This window comes from Lonchura striata, chromosome Z (genome assembly GCF_046129695.1).
Source record: "Lonchura striata isolate bLonStr1 chromosome Z, bLonStr1.mat, whole genome shotgun sequence".
Lineage (NCBI taxonomy): Eukaryota > Metazoa > Chordata > Aves > Passeriformes > Estrildidae > Lonchura > Lonchura striata.
In genome coordinates this window covers 24329526-24355687 of record NC_134642.1, presented here as the reverse complement: position 1 = coordinate 24355687, position 26162 = coordinate 24329526, and the positions used below count along the sequence as shown (strand labels likewise).

The 26162-nt window shown below is 36.8% G+C and overlaps 1 protein-coding gene across 5 annotated transcripts; it reads right to left on the bottom strand.

The window, feature by feature from the left end:
- Positions 1-1347: 1347 nt before the first annotated feature.
- Positions 1348-25492, bottom strand: CEP78 (centrosomal protein 78). 5 transcript variants are annotated; one of them, XM_077790135.1, is made up of 17 exons: positions 25404-25492; positions 22990-23266; positions 22601-22776; positions 21887-21959; positions 21261-21364; positions 20345-20519; positions 18459-18572; positions 18146-18210; positions 15435-15543; positions 14817-14834; positions 13807-13942; positions 12862-12907; positions 11705-11848; positions 7016-7093; positions 5339-5505; positions 3446-3599; positions 1348-2162 (listed from the first exon to the last, which is right to left on the bottom strand). In XM_077790135.1, the coding sequence occupies exons 2-17, from the start codon at positions 23240-23242 to the stop codon at positions 1635-1637; spliced, it is 2340 nt and encodes a 779-aa protein (XP_077646261.1). In that variant the 5' UTR covers positions 23243-23266; positions 25404-25492; the 3' UTR covers positions 1348-1634. The 5 variants fall into 5 exon arrangements, with proteins under 5 accessions (XP_077646261.1, XP_077646260.1, XP_021386202.2 ...); XM_077790134.1 differs by having other exon boundaries at positions 25363-25436; XM_021530527.3 differs by lacking the exon at positions 25404-25492 and adding an exon at positions 24798-24993.
- Positions 25493-26162: the final 670 nt, after the last annotated feature.

The following is a 26162-nucleotide window of genomic DNA, read 5'->3' as shown; positions in this document are numbered from 1 at the left end:
ATAGTTAGAAAAAGCGTTGGAAGTTCTGATGTATTCATGATAGCTCAAAAAGAATACTTGTCCCCTAGTAGCTTCAATCTATTGTCTTTGCCAATTTCATATCCAACTATATATAAAGTATGCACCACAGTACGAGAGCAATACCATAGCCCTAGTAACATAAATCAGAAACATGAAGGATTCTTCAACAGAAAAACAAAGGTTAAGTACTAATCCACTGAAAAAAAGTATGCCCATCTAAATTGCAAACTGCTTGGTTAATTTTGCTTTAAAATATTGGTTTTGAAATAATTCATACTCTAAAATGCAAATACTGAAAAGCAAGTATTTAACACGAAAGGTATTAAACATCACCTGCATTTGGGCATGTAATATATAAATTGTTCTAAGTTCTTCAAGGTACTTTTAGGGACAAGAAATAGATTCCTAACTCTTAACCTTACAAATAAAACACTGCTGAATTTATAATTTTATCCAGCATTTCTCAGCAATTAGCTTTAGAATTTTAAATTTAAAAGGGGGAACAGGTAGTTTTTTTACTGCTGAATATGCAGATTGCATGTAATCATTTAGTCAGACCAAAATCACAAACAAAGAATAACTGAAAAATTAGACAAGCAGTTGGGAAAATATGTAAAAAATTACAGATTATTATATTACCTTCTAATATTCTGAAGTGACAAAGTCTGTACAAAGAACATACTTTCATTGTGCAATTACTTGTGCAATATTGCAATAGCTAAGGTAATCTTGTGCTATTTGCTCTGTAGGATTGAATTGAGGATTCATGAGTTTTTTCGTATTTGTCAAGCAACTGGAGTCAGGAATTTCTACAGATGCTATGTGTTCCAGAAATCACATAGCAGATGATTGAGTAAAAAATAGTTATGGGCTGGTTTTTTTCCCAGTTCAGGCTAAATCATTCTGCCTAGCTCCTGTATGTAATTAGTATAGTCTAGTTCAGTTAAGCTGCAAACCACCTGCCTGTGCACAAGGACAAGAACAAGATGCCAGGGCTAAATCCCAGGAGTTTTAAAACAATGGTAATTTTCTTAGTTTTACATTTTCACATTTCTCTAGGTCCTGAGAGCAATCTGAATTAGACTATACATCCTCCAGAGGCTCCTTCCAACATGTGGTATTCTATGATCAGCAGACATAGCACTAACGATGGTTGTATTTAAAGGCTTCCTATAGCAATATTTCTGAGCTCGTTTTTGACTCTGAAACTTCCACTAATTTTCAGAATGTCATAACCACACACTGTTACGCAGGAATTGATGTTTGCCCCAAAGCCACTTCTGCACTCCCACTGGAATACACTGAAAATAAACACTAGGGAAAAACTGTAATCAAATTAACTTTATTAGCTCAAATATCTGTGATAATGAAATCCGTATTTTGAGTCCCTCATGTTTAGTACAAACTCATGGGTACCATTTTAGGTGTATCACGTTTTCAAAACTAAAAATCTAGTGACAAAGAATGCAAATACAAAACAGGAATACTAAGCAGTATACAATGCTCTAAAAAGTCAAAGTCTACAGAACTTTACAAAAAATTCAATAATTTTACTGAGACATCCAAGACATAATCTTGCAAGTCTCAAGAACAGTTCAAACATTCAACCAACTTCAAATGCTGGTAACACTTGGTATACTTTCCTGTATTTCAGAGACAGATCCTACAGTATCAGTTCCAGAGCTAACATTTACTACCTGAAGTCTACTTTTGTCTCCTCTCACTCCATTACTTGGACTTGCAGTTTCATTTGTTTCAAGGATGTGTTTCTTAGAGGAATAATTTTTGCTTTTTTCATCAGGAATACCATTGGATATTCTGCTATCATCACTTTTGGTTTGTACGCTGGAATCAGCAAATGAATGCAGACTGGTAGCCAACTGCCTTGCTGAGTGATGTCCTTTTGCTTGTTCATTTTGTTTGACTCTCCACTCAGATAATACTGGAGTACTACTTCGAGTTTTATTCTCTTTATTTTGGTTAATTATTTGAGCTTCATTTTCTTTCCACAAACCTGGCTGATACTGCTGTCCAGAAGCCTGAAGTTCTCTTATTTCTCTAAGTGATGAAAAGGCATTATTCACAACCATCTGGGACTGAAATGTGCCAGGAAGTGGAAGTTGGATGTCCCCAGCCCTGTTCTGAAACAAAAGATTCCAATGAAAAAACAGGCAACTAGAGGGGAAAAAAAAGCAGTTTTGTAAGTGCCATATATACTGCCATATTGAGTCTGCAGAGCAAAATACAGTTTTTACCTCGTAAGATGTAGCAGAGCAAAAGCAATTAAACAATTTTTATCACCCTTCAAAACAGATTTCTGAAGATTGCTAGGGTGATAATGACACAGGGTAGGCACATTACGGTTTCACATATAACTTGAAATTTATACCAGAGATATGTCAGTTACACAAGAGCAGACAAAACTTAATCACATCTATCATCCCAAAACACCTGCAATTCCTTATGTTTCCTAGCAATTCACAGAAGTATAATCTCAACACTACACCACAACACCCAGCTGCTACAAGAACCCAAACTAATCACCAGTATTGGGAGGTAAGAACAAGAGTCTTCAAACTGCAAAACTGGAAATTCTCTCCACACTGTTAAAACAACCGCCAAATTTTTAACATTAGATTTAAGGAACCCATTTGTTCTTGAGGAATTTAAAACAGAGTGGAAGACTTTGGATATAAGAAACACACTGGAATGCAGAGTGATTCTTGGTATGACAGTTTTACTCAATTTAGACATAACTGTAGTCCTCCAGTATCTAAATTTTTAACAGCCTTAAAAAAGCCTGGGTCTTTTTCCTTTGTTATAGGGATTTTAACATATCCTTTGAAAAATCCTCAAGGTTTACTATTAATGCACACAGTAGAACCTAAAACCTTATGCAATATTTAAAAATACTAAAAATGTGTAGTTGCCTGAAGCTCGTGTCATGGCCACAGGGAAATCTATACTGGACATATACACTATAATTACTTAAATAATTTACAATTTTCAGGACATATACAATATAATTACTTACTAGATAATATACCATTTTCAGAAGGTACCCCTGTAAGACCAGGGTTCTTAGAAACACTATACTTCATTATTAAATGTTTCTAAAAAACCTTATCATGGTATTTTCCAATTTGAATGGATGCATTTCACTACTGGAACTTCCTATTTCAGACTAGTAAACAACACAATTACCACTAAAGTTTAACAGGTTACAAAATACTTCAGTTTGTGCTCCAAGTGTTAAACACATTAAAAGCTTACATTAATCAGTGAATTATTATGCTATGTATAAATGCAGCTATAGCAAAGGGTTCCAGTAATAATTTCATGAATCAGAGGGGAATTAACAGCTGAAAAGTGCATTAAACAGTATAAAGCAGAATTGCCTCCAGCATTCCTTATAAAGACTTACTTTGCTATTCTCAGTATGCTCCTGTCTTTCTTCTTCAAAAGACTTCTCCTTTACCATGTTCACAGGCTTACTAAGAGTAGCATTCATATGTGGATGCCCCAAAATACCAAAATCTGATTGATCTATCCCAGCTAATACAGCAAGTTGTCCAAGCCTGTAAAATAAATGTTTAGTAGAAAATCACACTAACCATTATTACTTTGAAAGACCAAACATTCAAAAACAGAAGTAGAATCTGTTAAAGCTTTGAACATAGTTTTCCATTACTTTACGTGAAACTCAGAGTATCTTAACAAGACAAAAACAAGTAGCTGAAAGTATTTTCTTGTCTTTGCACAAATTAGCCCTCAAATTCAAAACAAGTGTTACAAGGCTGAGAATGAAGCTCTTCTAGTTAGCAGTGAACTCAGAGCAGCATACTGGCAATGAGATTCCCTGTCAGGCAGAACAAAGATTAACACTGCCATTCAAACAGAAATTGGTGCACAAATAGCATAATCTCTTTACATGTCAATGACAAGCTTCATAAATACCATTATGTTGGGTCATGTGCCAGCTTGTAAGATGGCCAAACCAATCACATGCGGGTTTTAAGCCTCAGTAAAAAGTGGAAAGGGCAGACATTAACTGATAGCATGGCATATGATATATATAAGCTTACTGAGAAGAGTATTCTTCATGACTGGGATTCTTTAACGTTCAGTGAAGCTCCTTATTGCTATGAATAGACATAGGGTCCATAGTAAAGAAACTTATTTCATGTGGTAAAAATGCATTTTTCCTTTCCTGAGAAGTTTGAAACTCCTGTGGTAATGGCAATACTACAAACTGATTGTCACAAAAATTAAAATAAAGCCTTAGGGTGAAATTTACAGTAAGTTAGAATCATTGAATCATGGAATCATTAAGGCTGAAAAAGATCTCTTAATATCATCAAGTCCTGCCATTAATCTAACACTGCTAAGTTCATCCTTAAACCATGTCCCTAAGTGTCCAGATGTTTTCTGGACACTTGCAGGGTGGAACGTTCCTGGACAGCCTGTTCCAATGTCTGACCATACTTTCAGAGAGGAAATTTTTTCTAATGTCCCTTCTAAACTTCACATGTCACAACTTGAGGCCATCGTCACTTAGGTGCTGAGTTATATCACCACCATTTGGATAGGGAGGACAAATAAAATCTTCTGTGATATTCTCTGAATACACAGAGTAAACTACAACACATATTCATATCATTCCCTTCTTGTGGATGAGACTGCTGTGCTTGGTCATACAAGCTTTACAAATTGGGTTCAAGCTGAAATTGTTTGAAAAATGGGAAGGATAAATCATCCTGACAAATTGCAGGTACAGTGGTAATACAAACTTTAATTAATATTCTCTGAAATAACTGTAGTAGTAGCAGTACTACTAGTAACAATATATAGTGACTTAAAATACAAAGGCTGGAGATATAAATCCCATGTATCCCAGTACATACTGCAATGTAGATTTCCATACTTCAATTAGTGAATGGAGAGCACAAGGTAACAGGACATTGTCTGAAGGCAGTTCAACTGCATTTTAAGCCTTTCATATTAAGGGAATGCTAAGAGCCAAAGGTGATCACTAAAGACTTGTAAACAGGCTTTAATAGAAGCTTTCTACTCTTTTGGCGTAGGCTTCTTGAAAGCCTTTCCCAAAGTCAGATACATGCTCAGCTGTAGAGTGCTTAGGTCATGCTTTTGCCACTAGGAAAATACTAAATAATAGGTACATGGCTAATTTATTTTCCTTTGCTCTCTGAGAGTACAGACCTAGAAATCTGGCAGGGTAGCAGGCAGCATACTTCATTGAAAGAGTAGTTTTGGAAAGATCTCAGGAAAAACAGCAAGACTTAAAGTGACAACCTACCCAGCACCTTTAAGGAGGTCTAAAAAAGCATGAAACTTTTGAAATGAGTTCTCAATGCTGCCTAGAACACCTTCATCTTCCAAAATCATGCTGGTTACTGATTGTGCATGAAGAACCTCGGATAGGGAGATATTTAGACTCCTTAGTCTTGCATTTTCAATTTCCAGCTATGCAGGGGGGGGAAAAAAAAGAAAGAAATTTCTTTCATTTTCAGTTTAAAAGACCCAAAATATCAAACCTCACCTGTTTAAGCAGCATCATAACTGATGTAACAAGATGCAGAGTTGGCTGTACCACACTCTTTCAAGGCACTGTTACATGAGCTCTGTGCAGGTCTGCTTATCCACAGCTGCAGTTCTATGCTAGCACAGATATTCCTGCAGGCACTCAAAACCACTGGCTTAGCACTGCCTTCAGTATGTACAGGATGTTACAGATCAAGTACAAGCAGAAAAAATTAGTTCACATATTGTTTTACTTTGCTTGTATTATATGACATGTTAACACCAAAGAATTTATTTTACTAGTAAAAAATTATTAATGAAGGCCAATGTCTTTATATTTACCACTCTATACTGGGGGGATGCATATGACTGTTATCTCTCCCCTGCACTTGTATCTCTCTCCTGCCTTGTATTTTTTATGAGGATGAAAAAATTATAGATTGTATAGTGGACTGTAGGTGATAAGCAACAAAATAAACACTTTTAGAGATTAATGCTTATTCCATCTCCTGGTACAAGGTGCCAAGTCCAACCAGCCTAGCCTTTACAGAGGAAGATTTCTTGTAGGGGGTGTTTAGCCTAAAAAGCATTTAAGGATCTAAACAACAGACAGGCAGCAGAGCTCACTGTGCACATCACATTAAACATGAAGATAGTCACACAAGAGGTCAACAATCTGTCTTTGAGGAGTGCAGAGTTCTTGGTGGATATCTGTTCCCTGTACTGTGGGCTATCACTTGTTGCTCATATTTCAAAGGATACCACCACTTTCACTCCCCTCTAAATCACATGTAAGGACCAAGTCCAGTTGCTTACACTACCTTACACTCAACTATATAACAAGAAATTCTGCTTATTCATGCAGAAGAATATTTTTAGGTTAGCAACAGTAGAGGAAAACAGATCTTGCAATTCAGCTGTGGTAAGTTGTTTAGTTTTGTCAAAGTTGAACTGCACTTCACAACAACTGACATGCAGAAAACCATCCAATATGGTTAATGCCTGCAAAAATAAAACTTAAAAACCAAAGGTACAGAATAAACCAAATGGAATAACAGTTGTGACACACAGCTTTCAGCAACAATCATGGTAAGTGAGTTGGGAGACAAAGAACTATCCATGTGTACATACTGCAAATAGATTTAATCACTTTCTTGAGAAAAGCAAGTATCAGGATGCCCCAGATCATAAGTGTTTCAGAAAATGAATAAAACACATTGAAAGAGTAGCTTGAGTTGGAGTTCAAGGCTCTGGAACAGAATCAGTAGAACAAACATTACTAAACACAGATTTCATCACTGCCCTTAAGACCAGTAAACGATCCACGTGACTTTGAACTGAAACTCTGGAAGCTACCACATTAGTCATCATGGATAATTACCCCTAAGCAAGTGCATTCTCTGAGCAGTGTCTCCTTTAAAAGTAAAGATCATTAATAGTTAAGTATCTTTACCTCTAGTAATCGTTCCTCAGCTTTTACTCTAGCTTTCTGTTCTTCCTTTAGTTTTTCCATGCATTCTTCCAGCTCCAACTACCAAAACACAGATAAACTATCATGAAGTTTATCTCAAAATGCCACACTAACATGCAATAAAAAGAAAACAACTTAGCAGCTAACAAATGGCATTCCAAACATACCTTCTTCAAAAATACAAGACAGAGGTCTACCAGTACATGGTAGGATAATATTTTGCATCTAGGATGCAAAATATTAAGACAGAGAAGTAGAATTAAGTGTAATTCACTTAACAGATTTGTAAGACTTGAACAGATCACATGAAATTACAGTCCAAGTCTCTTTGGTCTATGACATAACCATCAAGAATGCATACTCTTCTCTACTTCACCTTTTCAAGCATCATTTTTAACTAAATATATCTACAACATCAAAAGCTCAAATTGGGCTCTAATAAGAAATCCTTAGCAGTTATATCTAGATTTTCCAACTATACTCTTTATCCAGGATTTTATTCCTTCCTTTATTCCTTCTTATAGTTGTAAGAATACAAAATTGTGAAGAACTGTACTCTCAGTAGTGAGAATACAAATTCTGAAGTGTAAGAATTATACTCTTTCTAATTGGTTTCACTTAGGTCTTCAGTAAAAAGTTTTTCACAATTCCTAATGTTGCATTAGCAACAATAAAAACAAATCCAAAACACCCTAATAAATATATTCTAGTCTTATTCATAATATGCCTAAATTTGTATTTTAATTAAAATCTGCTTCAGTAAGAGTAGCCAAGATTTGCAATACCACATTTTCTCGCATCCCCACAGAGCATTATTGTCTTTAATTACAGTATCTGAACTAGAAAAACACATAAGACTTTTTTGTTCTTGCACACCTAAACAATCTTCTGGTTCAAAAGATGAAAAATGTTCAAATTATCAAGCTATCCTATTTTTCAGAGGTTAGACTACACAAATCAACAGTATACAAAACTTCTCCCTTTCACTTTGTATACAAGCAAATATATGTAAAAGGACACTGCATTTTGTACACACTGTGTCAACTAGTTCTCAAGAGAATCAAAGATTCAAGTAGTACTGAAATAGTTTATTCACTAGTAAAAGCTTATTCAAGTGATGCTACTGCACTACACATAAGCAATCAACTGAGAAGACTAGTGTGCAACAGAATGCATAGTAAAAATAAGCCTTCTACAAATGCAAAGGTGTTATAAGTTGCAAGGTACTTTTGCAACTGGTTCCAAGATGCAGGTTCTAGAAAACTCTATGTAGACTTCCTAGTGACAAGCACTCAAAGTGATGATTATGGGTCTGTCACTATTCCAGTGAAGCCCACTCCTAAAATCCTTAGACTAGCATCGACCAAGCAAATGGTGCAAGTAGAAAGTTAGTCATACCTTTATCATACTCATATTTGAGCATCAAAACAGATTTAGCACTATCTCTAACCTGTAGGCATAGGGTGGAGGGCAACTACCTAAGGAGAACCATCCACAAATACCATAATCTTACTGTCATCTACCTTTGAACATGTGGAAATAATGGGAGCTATAGAACTTCTACATAAACAGAAACAGCACAGAAAGTAGAAAACATAATGTTCTGCACTGACAACTTGACATGTAACCTGGAATCCCCCAACCTAGCTTTGAAGATCAGTATTAGCTATCACAGACTGAAGAATTCTTACCCTCCCAAATAGCGCAGATGCATATATATGATTATTTGTATTTGGAAGTTTCTAGGACATAGGCTAGGAACTCTATTTCTAATATTTTATGTTATGGACATATTTTAGATAATTTTAAAGATGAAAGCACTGGCCTTTTTCTTCAAATTGCTGGTTTGTAATGTTAAAAATCAATGGCTTAGACAGTAATCAAATTATTATGATTTTTTGAACAGAAATGTAGGTGTTTTATCACACTCTAGATGTACATAGTATTTCATGGTTATGGGCCAAGTTCATAACAAAACTGAACACTGCACTTGCACCTCCTTGTAAGCAATATCAAAGCCAGCATTTAAAGAAACTAATTGTCACCATTATATTACAAGTATATATACATTTTTATCTTTGATTTGCTTTTAAGAAATTCATTAGTTGACACAACGCCCAAGTCTCTGTGCCAAAAAAAAAAAAATAAAATTGATATCAGAGTTAAATGTACATCCAAGCTACAAGACTAAGGCTTCAAATACTACAGCCAAAAAAGCAGCACTGATAGACTTTAAGATGAAACTGAATACCAAAATATAGGGAGCCCTCAGAATTACCACAAGCAGTATGTCTGTTCAACACTAGACAGAGGTATAAAACTGAAGTTTAAAAAATATATATTTTAAAGAATGTAGTAACTGATCAGCCATGTTCTTCTATTTAACTGCATCATACTTTAAAGAAATAAACAGTTACAGTGCAATCTCTACTTCTTTGCAATTCACAAAGTAGTGAGATGTAGAAAGAGCTGCCCTGCTAACTCAATTAAGGGTGAAGTTCATCATATAAATCCCTAGTTAAAATTTAAAAGTATGGGAGTTACCTCAACTACATACTTCATCAAAACCAACTGTGACATTTCATTCCCTCTAGTGGAAGGAGAGAGTATTTATCAGTTCTCATTTTCCATTTAAGCAGATACTAGGCTTTCACTGGCCAAGGCTTTTTTTTTTAGTGAAAACACAACTAAGTACTATTTGTTTCATTAAGCAGTATGCTTAAAGTCCCTTTTTCTGCAGAAGGATGTAGAGCCTTGCATACTTAAGTGAAAGTCTAGTCGTTCAGTCACATCAAGCGATGTTTAGAGTTTTTTTTTTTGACAAAGCAGCAGTTTAAGGAACTTCCACCTCTTCCTGTTTACTCCCACTCTGCATTCCCATCATTGCTCTAACACAACTGGTTGTCCCATTTACTGAAAGGCCTGCTACCACCAATTACACTGGACTATTTTTCCATTAGATCAGTTCCTCAAAGCACCTCCCCTCCCAAGCTGCTGCACAGTAACAGCTGTTTAATGACAGTCTTACGACCAGATAAATGTGAAGAGGAGCACAAGACAAAAAGATTGAAGTAAGAAAGGAAAAGGCACTAAGTGACAGAGGGAAAAGGGACAATTCAGTGGGGCCAATCTGGTGGTCTGATTGTGCCATAATGTGAAACACGCTTTGTGTGAAGGTAACAAAACAATGGGTGAGGCACAAAATCAGGTGCAGAAACTGGTGCTATCTGATAAGCAACCATGGCCTAAGAAAGTATTTTGGTTTTCAAATTCAGAAAGTCATTAAAATCTGGACCTTTACAAGTACACAAAAACCAAAATTTTGGGGTAGGTTGCCAAAATTTGTGGGTTTCTCTCTAAGGAAGTTCAAATTGATCACAAATTGTCTCTTCCTTATAGCTGCCCTACATGTAGTACTACAGCTAACATCAACGTGTTACCTGTAGTATGGTCAGTATGACATCCTATTGGTCAGTATGACCCTTCCACAAAGCACAAAACACTGCCTGCCTCTGCTGTGTGATGTGAATGTAATATTCTTCCCTCTCCAAACAGTAAGAATAAATACATCAAAAGCTTTCTACATGCATAGTAGTTCCTACACAGATGTTTTCAGAGCAATTTGCATATCATACAGAATTCCATGATTTCAGACACAGTGCTCTTGGTAAAAGTGTTGAAGCCACCACACAGCACAACATCAATACATTGCACACTAACAGTAGAAACTGCCATTAAACTGATTTCCAGCAAGATGTGAAAACCTTGAAATCTTCCTGAACAAAAGCTCTAGGGAGAAGATCTAAAGAAAAGTATACATCAGCTGAAAAGGCTGGTTGCTATTAAAATACTGCAAATATGCAATCCTTTTGCTTTCCACAACTCTATCCTACCCGAAACATTCCCACTACTGATAAATCTACAGCAAGTTAAAATTTAATTTCACTCCTCTTACAAAAAGACAGGTATACAGCCCAGTATTTAAACATACAACCAGCATATTCACCCAGTGTGGTGCTCTGACAATAACCAGGAAACACTAACTGTAGATCTTATTTACAGAAGTAATCATTGGTTCCTCTGAAAAAAATTTAAATCTTAACACTTCAGAAACAGTTAACTCATTTATTCTGCCTGCAGGTGTTACTTTATAATAGTGCTAGATTACCTCAGGAGCATTACAGAGCCGCTGATATATATCTTTTTTCCACCCCTTTCTTTTGTAAGAACATTCCCAATCAAGACAAGTAAAGAAATAGTCCATTTCACTACTGCTAAGTTTAAGTATTGAAGTAGAAGGAATAATAAAAAGCAAATTAAAAAAATTACTAGGCTCAATTATAAAATGGAACTCAACCACTTTCAGTTATTTTTGTAATTATTTTTAAACAACAGTAATTTCTATATTTTAGCTCTTAGAAACAACCCTAAGTTATTTTTGTAAAGGAAACACTTGAAAGAAAATACTACAGGCAATAACACTGACCAAAAGATCTGTGCACTATGATGCAAGATTGAACACAGAAATTACACATGCTGCAGCTGTATTAAGTTATTCTGAAATCCTGCTCCAAAACTGATTATTTGCTTAATTACAGTTTTCTGAATAAAATATGCTTGAATTTATGTAATTTGCCTTTATGGAGTCTAAGACATGGAACCTGTTGTTACCTGTAACTGTTGATATTGTGCTACATCAGTCTTATCTAATGATTTTGACAAATCAGTCTGCTGGACAACATCCTCTATATCTTCTGTGTCTTCAGTTTCAGATGTAGAAGCACGTTCTAGTATCACTTTCACAGGAACACCTGTCTAGTTATACCGGAAAAGAAAAACAGGCCCACTCATAGCATTAAAATGTTCAGCAAAAATCAAAGATTAAATAATATCAAAAGTCTAATTTAAATAAAGTTGTTTCCCAGAGTCCTTTATAATGTATACACATTGCCCAGCCATACAACTTTGAAATAAATTTGCATTAAAAAAACAATCCTATGTGTGCCTGTGTTGAGTATTTGTGGTGAGGATTTAGTAACAGAGTCAGCCCCTGAAAGGCACAGCCAGGGCTGCCCCACACAAAACATACCAGTCCCAGCTGACCCACCACAAGGCAAAAAAATGCCAGACAGGAACAAAAAGTGGGAACAAAAAGAGTGAGAAAAAGCAGAGGGAACATCAGGCTGGGAGCAGGAAGAGGCATTCCATGGTGGAGCCAATACCCTCATTCCAGCCAGGGAAGACCCATGTCAGAACAGAGGGATGGGTCAAAGGAGCTGCTGCCTACAGGCATCCTGTGCCAGCCCACGTTTCCCCAACAGACTGCAGTCCACAGGAAGCCTACACCAGAGCAGAGGATAACTGGTGGCTTCTGCAGCCATTGCATCCTTCTGAAATGGAAATGAGATACAAAGGAGAAGGAAGAAAGATGGGGTTTTTCTTCTCCTGCTGGCAAAGCAGCTCACAGAGAGGTGCAAAAACAAGTACATAATCTAAGACAGGAGAGATGGCGCAGAAAGCATTCTGAGAAAAATGCTTTGGTTATTCTTATTGCCTAAGGAGGGATTGTGCCTATACTCCAACTCAGTTAGCTGGTAAGACTAAGAACCCAAAAGCTACACAGATAGAAATGGAAATAAACTAAGTATCAAAGAAGCTTTAACCAAAGGCCGATATAAACTACTTTTTTTCACTCCTGTCAGTAAGAATCTTTAAAATTATGCTCCTGTCTTAACTTTCAGACAATGAGATTCTGTTAAGAACATTTTCCCCTTTTTTCAAGCATCTACCCACTAAAAACAAAATCAGTGTGTGAGGAGAAATAGTACCTGAATCTTCAATGGCAACTCTCCAGCACAATCCGCTGCCCTGCCTCTGAAGTTTGGGGAAAAAAACCAAAACGATACTTTTGAGGAAAGTAGGTTTATAATGTTCCAAACACAAGATTCTAGGACAGGTGAAGCAATAAGAATAAATAAACAGCATCAGACACTGCATTACATCCCTGTAAGCCTCATTACATTCCCATTTTGATAAGTACTCCCTAGTTAATTATGATTTAGAGCAACACTACTGGATGCTAACATTAATATCTTCAGTACATATCTTACTTAGTTAATTATTTTGAACTAAAGTCAAAAGGAGAATTTGGTCTTCAGAGTTTATGTGCAGCTTAATAACCACACTTGCAATAGAGTATTATGGAATTTTTTGTTTAAATAGTTATATAGCTTCCATTTTGAGAGGCCAAGATCTAGGGAATGGATTTTAAAAACAAAAACAAACAAGAACTGTTTCAAAAGACGACTTTATTGTGTAAGTTTTATTTTAATTTACAGGTCTTAGATGATCTTTATGCTGAGATAGAGTGGGGTGAAGCAACAAAAAGAGGCAGGAAAACACCTAAGCACTATGAACTGGATCTCAAACCAACCATACTACAAGTTTAGAACACTACCTTGCCTCTTCAGCTATGATACATTTCATAAATCATTATTAACAAAAGAACAAGCAGACAAGGCAGGTTTGGTTGTGGTGGGGTTTTTTGCTACATATGAATACTCCTATGGCTATCATGTATTTTTGTGCATTTAAAATCCTTACAAGAGAAAAATTAATGTAAAATCCTCAAAATTTATATAACAGGAAGAACTATGATGACATTCTGTGTATAATTTTCAAATCGAATTTTAAAATGCTAACATTGCTCTCTACTGTATTTATCATGCAAATTTTATTGTTTAGTATTTTCTCTTGTATTATAAAAACCTCACCTGTATCTCTTTGCACGTTCTGCAGTCCGCCAGGGAAGGAAGCCCCTTGTACCTGGTGGTAGTGGTTTTGGTGAGTAACTCTCTCTCACAGTGGAATTTTTTTTCCCAGGACTTACAGATTTTTTAGATGATAATCCTGGATTGAAGAGTAAGACCAGAAGAAAAGAGAATTCAATACCTTATTATTCACATACCAATTCATAATTATTAACATACTCATTGTTCATAAAATGTTCTATGTAATAATAAAGACTGTAAGAAATCTGCCACTCAGTCTAATTTTGCTAAAGTGTCCAAAAACTTGAGATTATAAAATGGTATAGTTAACTGCTGTTAGGTTGATACAACACAAGCTGGTTTTCAAAAAAGAAGGCAAAGCTTTGTAGCAGAAGAGGTTTAGATGGTTTTAGACCAACCACATAGATAATAAAGGCATATGTTTGAAATTGCCCTCTAGTGGCTTTAGAATGAAGAACATTATTTTATTTATGGGCAAAATAATTAAAAATAAAGCTTGTACAGAACACCAGCAATCTCTTCCCTTCACAAGACTAATAAGAAAAAGTAGGGTTCACTGGTCTGATCTTTTGTTATTGTTTAAATCAGACAGCATCAAAGTAAACTCAGAAAGAAACCCAATAGGGATCATCATTCTACCTCACAATCTCTCTAAGCTAGAAACTAGTAAGTCTTGAAAACTAATCATGTTGTATTTCCTACAGTTAATCTAGTGAGAACTCGGGTTATCATTTCTCTAAGATGAGTAAAATAACTGATTTTGTAATGGTATAGAAATGCATCCCTTAGTGAATGGGAGTCAAAATATCTATTCATTCTGAACATAATAAACAGGATGGTTTTCACCTTGACTCCCTTCTTCACTTAAAAAAAACAACCTGAAAGCACATAAAACGAACAACCCCAAAACAGAAAAGACAAAAAACCACAAAACTCTCCACAACCACATTTGCCAGGCATTTTTAGTTTCCACCACCACCCTGATCACTTACCTCTCTGCTTCCAGATAACTAAAGTGAAGACAAGAGACAGTGAAATGTATAACAGTGAAATTTTTAGTAGCTTACTGAAAAATATTTACTATCGCAGCTATCAGTACTTAATTATAAATATCCAAGATACCTATGTTATTTTAAACATACTATTTATAACAGGTTTACATGAAGTTAAAGAAAAAATCTTAAAACATTTTGTACATCAGTTAAAAATGCTTGTTTGTTTGTTCTGGCAGAGGACAGCCTGCTACAGAAAGGTTACAACAGTAGACAAGTAGACAACTTGCTACTGCCAAGCTCTGAAGAAGTGAAAGCTTGTGGAGACACAGAATAAATATGCCTGATGCTTCCACAAATTTTAAGGTCAGCATATCCCACCATTTTTCCAGCCATGTATCTAGCAGCACTAGAAACAAGAGCAAGTTTCCTACAGATACCAATGATGATAGAAGGTGCATTATATAATTAAGAAGAAACAGAATGGGTTTTTTTTGAGACAAACATTCTGTAAAACACTAACATTTAGACACATAATATATTTTTAATTTAAACTCTTAAGCATTAAGATAAAATTTCCTAGACAAAATGTACTATAGGCAGAAAACAAAGAATTACCAATACGAATAGTAGCTTTTCCTTTCCGACCACTTCCTAGGACGATAGTTCTTTTCTTTGGCTTAGTTTTCAAAGCATCTTTGGAAGATGGAGAAGTCAGCCACTTAAACTGGAATTTGGTTTATATTTTAAAGAAAAAAAAAATCTGTTCAGCAACTGAAAGTTGGAGAGGAGCTTATTTAAATTTAAAGGTAGTTTGTCAGATATAGAGAACACTGTACTTACAGGAAACTACAAACTGTAAAATCAAGAAAAAACTGAAGTGTAACAAGGCCCAAATTTAAGCAGATGATAGTCTACCAGAAAATGTTCTCAAAACACCACTATAATATCCCATCCAATATTATCCTTTCTCCTGTTATCATTCTACAGCAAAAATGCCCCAGCATCAACCCTATAAACAGGCAACCCTGGCTTCTGCACTTCATTCTCAGACAACTGGATTGATAGGAATGACTGGCTCAGACCAAAGTAATAAAAGCTTCCCTAATGTGATTTTGTATTACTGATAAAATCAGTATTTTAAAAAACATGAAGTTTATTTTTATTTACCTGTAACGAAAATTCATCCTTACAAAGTAAAAGCCCCAAAATAAAATCAAGACACAGTGATAATCAAAGGCCACAGCTGTACATCAAACTTCATTTCCTTACAGCAACAGCTCTATTCCTAAAGCCTCCCCTTGCCCTCATAAAAAGTTTAAATACTCCTGGTAGATATTCTAAAATTACTCTGCACTTACTTTTCAGTGTGCATCACTAATACAGGGCCTAGTGCTGGAGCAGTCATTGAAGAAAATACAGATGACATCAGCACAAGCCTTGTCTCACATAGCCCTTTTAAATCCCACATCAGAGTACTAGGAACAGTATGCCAGAACTATTCCCATTTAAAGCACCAGAATTATTAAAGTGCCATTACTGTGCTCTAAGTTTAATTCAAACATAGTCAAGGAAATTTTTTTTTCTCTTTGGATACAATTAATGCTTGTATAAATTTTGCTGTGTCTCCTGATGGATCTGGTCCCTGTGCAAGCAAATTGATCATTTTAAACTAAAACACACCCAGAAAGAGTTAAATTAAATTACAAGCTTCTAAGGGCAAAAGTAATTTTAATTTTGTTTTGCTAGACACCTAAAAGGGCAGTTTTACTAGGTTAAACCAAAAGTTCATCTTGCACATAGCCTGTCTCATCTCTGCTGTTGTTGTACAATATTTAAGCATCTAAGTATAAAGACAGCAAAATATAAAATCAGTGTTTTGAAAGTATCCTGTTTTGTAGATACCTTCAATGGATTATCCCTTGAGCTAGTCTCCGAGAAACTACACAAACTTTCATCACCTATTACACTTGGTCATATCTATGATGACAGTTCACTATACTGCTACACAGTGCTGCTAGAATATATAGCTTTTGTTTTAGCAAAAGCATCAATTAGCAGTAGACAATTATTCCTGCAAACCCAAAAAAAAAAAAGAGTCCAGAAGAGAATCAACCACATGCTACTGAAAAACAAACACCCACATTTTACACAAAGCAGGATGGAAGAAAAGACAGCTGTGACTAGCGGAAGCAAAGCTATGTAGCAAACCAGTCGTAAGTTCTTCTTCATCCATGTTGTTAATGAAGAACGAAGAATTACTAGCACTGCCAATAAAACTTAAAATACCACACTAACTGGCTGAATATAGTACTAATGTCTTGAGTCAAGTAATCTTTCAGCATATGAAAGATTTCCCAGAGTTGCTTCTTTCTGTGGCCTGGATATCCAATTATCTTTAGCATTTCCAGGCAGATGTTATTTTCATGTGATCCCTGTGATATTTTTTAAGTTTAAATTGCATCTGCCAAGCAGAGAAAGTACCTCTTCACAACCAACTTCAACTTCTCAAAAAGGTATTCTAGAGTTTGAAGTGGGGAACTGTATTAATCCTCCAGAAATTCTACACACAAATTTTTACTTTATTAGACAGTCCCTACACATCCATAGCTCTGTCTTTATTTAGTCTTTTCAAAAAAAGAAGACATTAAATACCAATACAAGAACTGGGATTGCTGGGACTCCTTTGAGAACTGAATCAGATTTCTGTATATTTCAACAGCATACCTAATCATAAATGGTTTTAGATATTCAGTTTATGCACATTACTGTGAACTCTGTGTGAACAGTTAGACAAAGATGAATGGGGGTAATGCACTGTAACTGAATTCTGTTTTCATAGATGGTCTGCATTGTAAGGACAGTCCTGAGCAACTTTAAAAAATTTGGTTACAGGAGACAAGAAAGCACTAAATTTCAAATTGTACTTTCCTTTACTTTTTAATTAGAAGTTAACTCTTACCATGTTGACAAGGATATACGTAGTAGAAAGCCCTCTGGCAGTCCTATATTTAGTTAATATTCTATGGTAATGCCCAAATACACACAGATTTTCTTTTTTCTTTCCACTAAATGTATATCCAGGTTTTATGACATGTGACACCTTTAATTCCATAAGAAATCATACAGAAAGCCCAATACATGTTTATCATAGTGGTTTTAGGTTTCCCCCTAGATAGTGGGGTTTTTTTATTTATACTGAGTCAAACATCTGTTTAGAACTAAATAGTTGTTTTAGATTCATTTTGAAAAAAGTCATCCTTAAAAAATTAAATGCAATGGAAGCTACAAAGAAAATCCCAAACTCATTCAAAATGTGTAAAACATACCTCTGAGTCAGCACTGCTTCCATTCTTGAGAACTCTTTCAATAATCTGTTTCATTAGAACATGACCTAGAATGAATTAGAACACCTTTTTAAGAATTTTCTGTAAGAGACAACACTTTTTGTGAACAAAGAGATCACTGAATAGTAAGTACATATTACCTATCCTGGTTGTTTTCCCATTTTAAAAATGTTTAGCAAATTATTGTGGCATGTTCTTTTTTTCTAAAAGCAGTTTACATTTCCCCATATAGTTACTGAAGAAGAAAAAAAACCCCAAAAACACAAAAAGAATAAATGCAGACACAGACACATACCAATTAATGGATTTTTTCTTACGTCAAGTACCACTAATGTTGTATTAGTTTGAAGAGCATCTAACAATGACCTCGCTCCTTCATTGGATATTCCACATTGCTGCAAATCAAGCGCTAAAATGTTTAAGGAGGCAAAAAAAAAAAAAAAGAATCAGTGGAGGTACTACATTTAGTTAGTAATTTAATTTAATAGTTAATATCTAAAATAAATTAATCCTGCTGAAAACCTCTATTTCACAGGACTTGAAGCATGAGAACTAAGGACATGATGGTAACAGTCCTGTGTAAAAACAGGAGTATTGCTTTCGAAGAAGACAACTAGAACTTTTCAACATTAAGAAATAACTGTTAACATCTGCAGAGGAGGCAATATGAACCACTCTACAACCACTGTGGGCAGCCTGTGGCAGTGCTCAGTCACCCTCAAAGTAAGAGGGTGTCATCATGTTGAGGAAAAGCCTCCACAGTTTTCATCTCTACCCACTCCATCTTGCATTGTCCCCAGGTACCACTGGAAAGAGTCTGTCTCAATCTCCTTTACATCCTCCCTTCAGATATTTGTACACCTTGATCCCATTCTGAGCCTTCTCTTCTCCAAGCCAGAGCCCTAGCTTCCTCAGCCTTTTTGAAATTAGAGCTGCGGTAGTCCCTTCATCTTTAGTGGCATTTCACTGGACTTGCTCTAGTAGCTCCAGTTCCCTCCTGCACTTCAGATTCCATGACCTCACTTGTGCTGAGTAAAGAGGAAGAATCACCTCCCTCAACCTGCTCACAAAGTCCCTGCCTAACGCACCCCAAACACTACTGGCCCTCTTTGCGACAAAGGCATTCCACTGTTTCATGGGAAGCTTATTATCCATCAGGATCTGCAGCACCCTTTTTGAAAAGCTGCTTTTCAGCCCCCGCATGTTCTAGTGCACAGATTATTCCTGTCCAAGTGCAGGACTTTGCACTTCCATTTCTTAAACTCCATGGAGTTTCCATCAGCTCATTTATCCAGCCTGCTGAGGTCCCTCTAGATGGCAGCACATCCTTGCCTTTCTAGGGATCCAAGTAAGACGGCAGTTGCCTGCATCCTTCTTCCCAGACTTCTTGAAAATAGGCACATTAGCTATCCTCCTTCAGTCCTCATGCACCACCTCCCAGTCACCACGATCTTTCAAAGACTACTGAGAGCGGCCTCAAAATTACATCAGCCAGCTCCCTCAGCACTTGTGAATGCATCCCATTAGGGCCTACGGACTGCTGCTTGTCCAGTTTGTTTACGTATTCTCTAACCTGATCCTCTTCCATCAGTAAGGATGTTATCTGTACACCTGCCTCAAACTAAAAAACCAAACTATAAAACAGATTATTTTATTCTGGTTATACACACAGAATGTTACGATTTACACCAGCACCATTAATAATTTTGTATAATTACTAGATACAGTGATAGATATACTGTAGAACAAATTCATTCTCAAAGATACTGAAGGACAATACTAGATAACACAACAGTATTCTGATACTTCAAAAGAGGAGATTTCTTTGAAAAAAAAAGAGTACTCTTCCCAAGCTACACAGGTAAGTTATTCCTCTGGCTGCAACTGTTATAACTGATAATTTTAACTGCCTGCCACTACTGTATTTTAAGAGATGCAGTAGTGAGACATAGAAATAGTAGAAAAGACAGTAGCAGAGAAACAGAGATATGGAGATCTTGCTGAAATCCTTACAGCAACTAGTAATAACCAGATATGAAGTATATCAGGGATTTGCTGGTGTAGGCCACATTCTACATTATATGGAATATCTCAATACCTGTGTATCAGTATGTTTATAGTTACTATACAAGGAAACTCCTGAATTAGTTTGCTGTTCATTAGTAAAAGACTTAGTAATACCTTTTAGCCAAAGGTCCTCTCCTAGACAGTCTGCAAAGGCACTTGCTCCTCTATCTCCAATAAGCATGTTGCAGTTCAAAGTAATCCGTCTCAAACCCGTCATATATTCAAGGTCAGGTCTCCTGTAACGTAGGCTTTCAGCCCATGCTTCACCATGTCTTCGTATTGCCTGGTGCTTTGCAAACAAAGAAGCTGTTACCAAGTGAAATGGCAAAGCCATAATTGACAACATGATCACAAATTACCTTTTTTTGTAAACCATATTCTATGGCTTGAAAGCTGTTATAAGAAATATATGCTGGTATAAGTACACCATTCCTGAATTCAAGAAACATAACTAATTTTTAAACCTTACCGGTAACTTGAATCTGTTTTGACTGCCCAGTTTGCAACACAAATTATTAAACCTGGCTACAAAGTATTTTATCACCTTCTTTTGACTTTCAAGGCACATTGCATAGGAAATAAATACATACTATAAATAAATACGAAATTTTGTGCTTTCACAGAAATCACAACTAACACTAATTAAAACATAGTACTAGGCAGAAACCTTCTGATCAATTAATCAGCAGCTTCTAAACTGCAAACTTGATTATTCTTACCCAGAGCTTCAGAATACTTGAGACTCTTCTCAAAATTACTGACAAATAAAGAAGCACCCTGGTAACAGGCCTAGTCTTCATTTAAAGAAAATACTCTACTATTTATAGTTTTTTTCTAAGAAATAGCGAATTTAAATTCCACACTAATAAAGTAAACAAAGTCACAGCTTTCATAAGACCATACAGTTAATTTTGGTATTCACACAAGCTCCTCATGCCTTAATGGATTTTGAGCTTTAAAGCAGAAGTAAAAAATTTAATTGATTAAGTTCTTACAAAAGACTCCATTCTAAGAAAGTTGATTAAACTACCTTTAATAAATTTGTTATATGTTCTGCCCCTCGCCACGTGAGGCTACATGCTGTGAAGTTTAGAAATCTGATAGTCACTGTATTCTTTATACTCTGACAGATTGCTGAAGAAAAAACAAAAGCACACGTTATCTATACACAGCATTTCCACGTTATCAGAACACACGTTTTCAGCGGCCTATTAAGAGGCAACTTTAACAGCCAAAAGCTTTGACAAAGAACTAGTGCTGAAATACAGAGCATATTTTAAATACAATTAATGTGTCCTAAGTTTATACATTTCTAGTGCAAATGTTCAGCAAAGAATATCTGAACAAGCTAGAAAATATTTGATTTCAGTTAATTTATAGAAACTTAAACAAATCAGGAAAGGGTAAAGAAATATGAATGCTGTTTTAGATAAAAAAGTATAAACATCACTATAAAGTAGTATAGATATTTACTAGCCTGAAGTGAAGAAATTCAAGTCTTTAAATGCTACTAAGTTATGCAGAATAAAGTGAAGATTGTTCTTATAATCTCCATAGACAAATTTAAAACAGGAATAGAAATACTGAAAAATTTGCTTACCTATTTGGAAACTTAAAAGAGAAAAGTATATTTACAGGTTGTGATTCTGAACTTACTTTCCAGCCCTTCATCTCCAATTGGACAGTGGGCTAAAGAGACACTCTCCAGAGATGAAGCTGTGGACAAGCCCTAAAGAATAAAACAATGTTATCTGGCTTGAAAAGCAAAAAAGAAAAAAAAATAAATAGACAAGACCAAGTCACCCAAACTGCTCATCCTCTGTTCCTTACAAGAAACTCTAAGGGATTCAAACAAAGGTCAAAACCAGCAAACCTTCACCTCCAGTTTAAGCGGGTTCATTTCTTTAGCACAGAGGAAGCTTGCCCGTGGGCAACCAGCAGCAACCTCCCTCCCTAGAAGCCAGTCATGAGCAAACTGGAGCTTTTCAGTAACACATCTGAAGATCAGTTTTTATCTCCTTGGTGTCCCACAACTTCCCTTCTATAACATACACAGTGGTTTCAGTCATGAGCCTAAGTTACATGCCTCAAGCACACAGCAGAGATACTGCTAAGATCTTTCTAGTAAGCCTTGTGTTTCTATGACATTCAGTTAAGATCAGTTTATACTAAAAGTCTCAGCAGAATCATTCTACAATCATTCACGTAAAGACTACACAAAGATATCTTAGGAGACCTTGCCTGCAACAAATATATGCAAAGATTAGTTGCTACTGTTCTCTGTTCTGGGCATACTTCCCATTTATTTGTACTATTTGTATCTTTTGTACTATATGCACTGTGTATTTGTACATACTATTATATTCTCACCTTTGTTAAAAGTGCTAGGTCTCTTTCCCTCAGAAACAAACCCTGCAGTTCTAAATGTTTTAGTACATCTGATATACTGAGGCAGCCTTTCACAGCTTTGCATAGTTGGCCAGTCAAGTCTTTTGATAGAGTTGCTGGAATTCTCCTTCTAAAGTTAGTTTTGTATCTTTCAACACCTAGTGAAAAATAAAAACTACACATCAGTAAAATCCAGTCCCTGTTGCCTTAAGAGCAATTATAATCATACCTTCCTTTTTTTGTGTACTTTCTTAAATTATAATAATTCCTTAGGCATAACAATTCTTCCCCCCATGTATTCAATCACACAGAAGTTTTACGCATCAAGTTTTTAACATGAATACATCAACATACTTATCTTTTATACAGACCTGATTCTTCAAGACCATGTTGATGTAAACTTCTTATTCCAATAGAAGTCAGGGTCTTATTATGCCTGAGAGCATTCAGTAGTGGTGCCCAATCAGTATCTTTGATGTGATCTACAATTAGATCAATAGCATCACGAGTCACATTAGCCTTCACAGCTTTCAGTGGGAGAGAGCCTTGAAGTTCACAAAGATGTTCATAATGTGAGTAGAAATCCAGCATGCACCGTCTTCTTAATTTGACTGACTCAATCATTTCTTTTATGTGATAAATTTCTCTCTAAAATAAGAAAGGGGAAAGAAGACAAACTTTTTTTTCAATATATAACTATCCTGCATCACAGTGCCAATTCAACACATCCAAAACATGAAAATGTTTCTGGATATTGTACAGCATTTACACATCTTTAATGTGTAACCAAAAACCTTATGATGCTTACTACCTGTGCAAGTAAAGCTGAATGAGTAAAGGGCTGAGGGAAAAAAACCCAAAAAAACAACACATCTGCATTTTTATTCTCCTCACTCTAATAGGTATATCAAGAACACAAAAGCCCTGATCTTTAAGCACTGACTGTTGTAGAGATCTTTTTATCTTAAGATTTATCTCTATAGCATCAAGGTCTGTCCAAAAGCCTTGGACACTCCCTGACCCACTATCAAGGGAAACATACAGAACAGGTTTACTTCTCTACACAGAACTAGTTAACTTCTCTGCTACTTTAGTTCAAAGTCTTTATTATAATCACACATAATAAAATTTATTTTCTAAATATTTTTGCTATTGCATACCTGATATACATATCCCAGTAAAATTCCCTAAGCACTTTTCAGGCATAAGGTTTTGTTATACTTTAGTACCCACAAAGAGTAACACTAGTAACTTCCAAACAGAATCTCTAAATACTGTTATGACATAGCTATTAAGGGTTAAGTAATTGTACCATCTCAATAGGGACATTTGTCAGTATATTTAGAAGATACATTTATTTATTTATTTATTTATACTCAGGACAGCATTAAGCATTTCACATAGGATATCAAACATTATTCACACTGTAAACTTTTTTCTTTCTTGCACACACCAGAAAGATTTAACCAATCTTCTGAAATATTCTGAATGTCTAATTAAGGCAAGTTATACTGGACATATAAAAGCATGTGAGGACAGCCATTCATAAAAGCATAATTTAGAAAAATAATATATTGTTAGCATCTAAATGACTGGAAATATAATAAAATACAAACTCTAATAATACCGTTTCTCCACACCCTTTTACTTTTTTTTTTATCTCTGATTTACTAGCATTTAACGACCACACTGTGGCCTCAGGAACAGAGATGACTGAATTAAAATCCAACACTTCAGGTTCAGAAAATGGCCATCAGTTTTACGGCACCAATGGCTTTTGGTAATGTATCAATGTGCAAAATATTAGCCTTTTTTCTCCAGAGCATAAGCAATATTCTTTTCACGGGGGCTTTCACTGCAACACCTTGACACTACAACTCTAACTGAGAAAGGAACTCTTGACCCTACCACTAAAGTTTAACCCACTTGTAGGAAGACGAAAAGGGACAAATTAATCAGACACACAATGCTCGCCAGAAGCGCTCCGGAACGGGCATCACCCGGTCGCTCCCGCACCCACAACGGCCCCACCGTCCCCGGCCCTGACGTCCTCGTCTTCCCGGAACCGACTCCGCGGGCACCCCCCCCCTCCGCCCGCGGGCCCGCAGTTACCGCTGCTAGCGCCGCTAACCGGCACTGCCCGGCGTTACCCGCCGTCCCCGGCGCTGCGCGGCGTTACCCGTTGTGACCCGGCGTTGCCCGCTGTAGCCGCCGTTGCCGGGCCCTGCCCCGCGGTGCGTTCCCGCCGTTGCCGGGCCCTGCCCCGCGGTGCGTTCCCGCCGTTCCCGCCGTTCCCGCCGTTGCCGGGCCCTGCCCCGCGGTGCGTTCCCGCCGTTCCCGCCGTTCCCGCCGTTGCCCGGCCCTGCCCCGCGGTGCGTTCCCGCCGTTGCCGCCCCCCGCTCCTGGGCCCGGCGCCGCTGGCGCGGCCGCCGCGTGGCGCGCGAGGCCGGCCCCGATTGGCCGCCGCGCCGCCGCCCTCCCGCCCGCGTGCAAAATGGCCGCGCCCGGCCGTGGCGACGGCGGCGGTGTTACATAGCAACTGTACCGCCGGAGAGAGTACCGCTGCCCTTTCCTGAACAACAACAAACAAACAAGAAAAAAAGGAAAAATATCCACCCCCAAACATACATACAAAAAAAAAAAAAAACCCCAAAACAAAAAACCCCAAAACAAGCAAAACAAAACCAACAAAAACCAAACAAAGAAGCCCAAACCACCAAAAAACCCAGACCCATTAAACAAACCAAAAGCCTGCAACGCAGTGCTAGAAGAAAGCAGGCACTACTTCAGCTTTCCGTCCGCAAAGCACGCGGGTAAGGAGCTCCACAGGTAGGGAAACGTTTTGATATACAGCAGTATTCACAGCCAGGAGGCCTGAGCCGTCCAGGAGGGTAACAACTCGTATTTCACAGCTGTGATCCCAATTAGGTTGCTAGGTTACATCCACGGGATCACAGAGTTTTCATTAATATTCAGTACAGTGCATTTAGGGCAGAATAACTCAAAATGGAGTCCAGGTGCTGCTTCTAGAACTTGCAGTTCATTCATTGATAGGGACACCAGCTAATCAGGAAAAATTATTACTGTAGGTTGATGACTAAGAGCAATTTGGTTGTTTTAAAAAATTATGCTTCTAATCCACTCACAGGCAGCAGGATTTAATTTCTAAAGGTGAGCAAACTTCAGAGAGCTTTCCACAGAAACTAGACAGGCCGCTGGAACATTCAGAGGACACTGTGTTTACACAGATGCAACGTTATTCACTGTCTTTGACTGACATCAGAAGCAACTGAAGCACCTTAAGTGCTATCAAGTGTACCAGAACCAGACTTATTTCAGTAAGTCTGATATCACCATCTGTACAAATTGTCTCACTGTGATGTTTGGGAAATTCAATGTAAAAGAGAAGAAACGCGGTATCATTATCAGTGAAATGGCAAACCCAATGTTTCCATAACTGTATGACAAAATATTTCCTGTGCTTGCCATAACTCTCAGTGTCACAGACCAAACTCAAGCAAAATAAAATTCATATATTTTCACG

Excerpts from the sequence above, each read along its gene's own strand:
- CEP78 (XM_077790135.1), bottom strand. The coding sequence starts at position 23,242 with ATGATTGAGTCAGTCAAATTAAGAAGACGGTGCATGCTGGATTTCTAC. Across the intron at positions 18,211-18,458 it reads AAGAAAAAATCCATTAATTG|GTCATGTTCTAATGAAACAG; the intron begins GTATGTGTCTGT and ends AATTCATTCTAG. Across the intron at positions 11,849-12,861 it reads AGTTGCCATTGAAGATTCAG|ACAGGTGTTCCTGTGAAAGT; the intron begins GTACTATTTCTC and ends CGGTATAACTAG.